The sequence below is a fragment of the Numenius arquata genome, chromosome 9 (genome assembly GCF_964106895.1).
Source record: "Numenius arquata chromosome 9, bNumArq3.hap1.1, whole genome shotgun sequence".
Taxonomy (NCBI): Eukaryota; Metazoa; Chordata; class Aves; order Charadriiformes; family Scolopacidae; genus Numenius; species Numenius arquata.
In genome coordinates this window covers 20,162,726-20,166,768 of record NC_133584.1, presented here as the reverse complement: position 1 = coordinate 20,166,768, position 4,043 = coordinate 20,162,726, and the positions used below count along the sequence as shown (strand labels likewise).

General features: G+C 42.4%; 1 protein-coding gene across 1 annotated transcript; it reads left to right on the top strand.

Moving 5' to 3' along the window:
* Positions 1-246: 246 nt before the first annotated feature.
* KCNE4 (potassium voltage-gated channel subfamily E regulatory subunit 4) lies at positions 247-1,843 on the top strand. Its single transcript, XM_074153838.1, has 2 exons — positions 247-317; positions 741-1,843. The coding sequence occupies exon 2, from the start codon at positions 767-769 to the stop codon at positions 1,256-1,258; it is 492 nt and encodes a 163-aa protein (XP_074009939.1). The 5' UTR covers positions 247-317; positions 741-766; the 3' UTR covers positions 1,259-1,843.
* Positions 1,844-4,043: the final 2,200 nt, after the last annotated feature.

The window sequence follows — 4,043 nt, the reverse complement described above, 5'->3', positions numbered from 1 at the left end:
ATGGCAGTGAAAGGAACAGATTCACAAGCTGAAAGAACCAGTGCTGAACTGGTTAGGAAAGAGTGAAATCTGAATTCCCAACTCTTTTTCTTTTCACAGCTGTTAAGAGTTCAGTGGGTTGAACTGCAATCCTTCAAGTTCATCTGTTGACTCCAACACAAAACTATTATAAACTGTGCCTCTAAAACACGTGATGAAACATTTCTTGAGAGCTATTTATTCCAACTGCAGCAGAGGAAAGTTTTCAGAACACCCGGCATTTGGTAGAGGAAAGGTCTCTTGAGCTTTGCTAAAGGAGGAATTATTTGCATACCAACGTAAGTTGCTTTTTGATTTTTTTTCCTGCACCAATGAATAAAATAATACTTCTAACTTTCCCCCTGCTATGGAAACATGGTCAAGTAGCAAAAAAATATGTTTAAATACCTGGTAGAGTATTTCTATATAGTTTTCTTTCTTTAATCGTGTGGATTGGGGGTTCTATAATTCAGCATAGAATTCAACATGAGTTAATACTATGTATTTTCTTTTCCTTTAATGTTTTCTGTATCTGAATAACAGTTCATTCAGTTACAGTATCAATGCAGAAGCATGATAGACTGCAAGCTTCAATCAAGTGTGTCCTGCAAGCTTACAGATTGCAAGTAGCAAGGAATAGTTTGGGGGTATCCTTTTTCAGGTGTCTTTTACGTCTTTGATCTGAAGTTTGATCTTATGTATACGTACACATTCTCCCCCAGGCTTTAGCTGTGGTAAAACCCTTTCCATGCCGAAAATGGACCATGCAAACATGACCCAAGCCATGCTTGATGCTGAATCCCGCAACACGGAGAAGAGCAACAGCAATGAGTATTTTTACATTCTGATCGTCATGTCTTTCTACGGGATCTTCCTGATAGGGATAATGCTGGGCTACATGAAATCCAAAAGAAAAGAGAAGTCATCCAATTTGCTTCTGCTCTACAAAGATGAGGAGAGAGAATGGGGGGAAGCTGTGAAGCCTCTACCAACCATATCGGGGCTGAAATCTGTGCAGATCCCCATGATGCTGAACATGCTGCAGGAGAGCATGGTGCCTTCCCTGTCCTGCGCCATCTGCTCGATGGAAGGCAGCAGCGTGAGCTCCGAATCCTCCTCCCCAGACGTGCACTTCACCATCCAGGAGGAAGTGCTGGATGCTGAACTGGGGGAAGTGTCAGAAACGCTCCTCAATGAGAGCAGTGAGGGATCTGCAGAAAACATCCACAAGAACTCCTAGCATTCGCAGGGCTCCCTTGATCAGCTGCCCAAGCGTGAGCGGAGCTCCCACTAAGAACTTGTGGTTCTACTTTCCTGCTCTCCGATGAACTCTCAACAGGTATCTTTGCCCTTGGGCCTGAGGTGCTCCTGAGAGCTGGCAGGACAAGGAAGCAGTGGTACCTAACACCAAAGTGTAACTTGCACATAATTGGGATGCTTAATTTTACTTTTTCCATTGTTATTTCTTACCATAAGAGCTAAGAACAAGGAGAATATATGTATATATATTTTCTAACAAGGTAACTATTACTGGCATGTCTCTGCATGTTTCAGAAGTCTGCAAATATCTGGGAAATGTTTAGGGAAGTTCCCTAATGTAAGTGCCTGGTTGTTAAAGACAACGGGTGATGCTCATTCACGCAAAACTGTGACAGGCTAGAAGTACTCTTCCTGTGTTTTTCTTATAACAAACCACAGCCAACAGCAGGTTTGCTCAATGAGGCCTCAAAAGCTGAAAATTTGTCGATGCTGTAGTTGAAGGGGGATTGCAGCATGGCTGGAGACTGACTTTAGGCACAGAAAAAATGACAGAAAGTAAATAATGAAAAAAAAAAAAAGGAGGTAAGTAATTTCTAGGAGGTTTGTAGAGCCCAATTTCAGATCCATGCCACTGTATCTATCTTTGCTTAAGTCGTACCTGTACTGGCTGGGTCAGGTTCACTAATTTCTGCTGCAATCCAGTCTTTGACTGAGTTACTAGTAGGAAAAGTGGTTTTATTTTTTGCTTTCGTAGTTTTTTTAGAGACACGTACATTTGATCACTAAAGGCAAAGATCTGAAAGTTAAAAAAGATATTAAAAGATCTTTGTTACAAGGTGTAAAATGTAGAAAGGCTTGAACACATGCTGCTCTGTTACACCCCCTTGGAAAAATAGGTGGAATTCAGAACAGAATTTAACCTAAGCAAGGGTGAAATCCTGGCCCCACTGAAGTTATCAGCTGAGTCCTCTGGACTTCAGGGGACACGCACAAGATTTTGTGCTTCTCTGTTGGAGTTAAATTCTCCATTTGAGGTCAGTAAAACTGTACCTATTTACAACATTGAAGAATCTGGCCTTCATGCTCTGTTTAAGCCAGTGTAGATAAACATTGCATTACATCCTTTTTTTTTTTTTTTTTTTCAAACAGCTCGCATGTGACACATGCATTTCTACAAAGTCATTAGTAACTAGTTTTTAAAACCACCACAGTCTTCCCCTTCTAGTTTAATGGTACTGTGATTTTTTTCAAATGTTCATGAAATTAGTTACTAAATTATTGCACTGTTAAAAGAAGTAGTGTTAATATTGTAGCAACGTATGATTGTTTCAATCATACCTTATATTTTATGATAACTTATTACAATGTTTGGATTAGTTCTGAACCATGAGGGCTAAAGAGCCTGAATCTAAAGCGTTGCACAGCAAAAATGTTTGCAAAATGTCTCCACATATTTCCTGCGCTAAAATAGCTCTGTGATTTATCCACTGGCATTAGAGCTGGAGAGACGGCTTGAAAAATAGGAGCGCTGAGCAGCAGAAATGAGCTGAGGCGAGTCTGCTGTGCTTCTGCCGTGTAGAAGGGAGAGCTCTGGGTTTGGCTGGGAGGGTTAATGAAGCGGGATGCAGCCCGCAGAGGTATGCTGTCTCTCTCTGCAGTGCAGAACAAAGGCCCCATTGTGCTCAGAAAGGGCCTGATCCAGCGCAGACTGAAGGCAGTGGGAGTTTTTCCATCGACTTCAGTGAACTTTGGATCAGACCATATAAAGCTTTTTGGTAGATTTACTCCAAAAGGGGCTGTTTTAAGTTTGAAAGAAGCCAAATTAAGTTTGGCACTTTGCCTGGAATCACTTGAATCCTGAAACTTTCCAAATGAGACTGACATGCGCGAGTTGTCACATTTTCCATTGCTTTCTCCTTCGTCCTTTTACTTGTGGTATAAGTGTATTTGTATCTGTAAAAAAACCTGATGTATATAATTCCTAACATTGAGTTGTATATAATTGTCTCATGTATTTAAAGTTTATTGTTTCTACTGGCACTAATTTTTATTTAAATAAAGAAACACGTTTCCTGGAAAAGTTTCCATGTTTGTTCACTACGTCAAATAGATTTCCAGTAACGGGACCACGCAAAATTTCTACCAGATCCTTTTCTTAGCCTCTTTTTGAAATGATGCCTTGTGTTTGACAGTGCTGCAGCGCTGTGGGCTGAGCCAGGTGCTGCGCACTTGCCTTGGGTCCTTACTGGCTCTTTGGGGCACTGGGCAACTTCCTCGCACTCGGTTCCTGCCCATGTGCAGCCGGGGCCACAGGGATGCCCTGAGTCTTCCTGCAAAGAGCTGGGGGTTCTGGCGAGCCATGGGAGAGGCTGGCAAAACTGACAAGCTGCTACGAAAACTGTCTTGTCACTTTTTCAGCCTCTCAAAGTCTGCATTTTGAGTTTTGGTTTTAAATTTGCATTGTAGCAAAGAGGGTGGGTTGAGGTTAGGGGCAAGTATCTGGCACAGGTCTCTGTTCCTGCTGGATTTCCAGTACTGGGCCATGATACGTAGCTGGCTTGGTCACAAGCTTCGGCCCTGGGTCTCGTTGTTGCTCTGTCATTTCCAGCATTAGGGATAGGGGAGGTTTTGGGATTCTGGCTCCCAAGGCAGGGTGGAAGCGTTTAGAGGCAAGTTTGCACTTCCATATCTCCTTCAAGCTGTGACGGTATGTACAGGCTCACAGGCACTGGCTGAGACCTACCTGCATGGGGTAATTTGAGGTT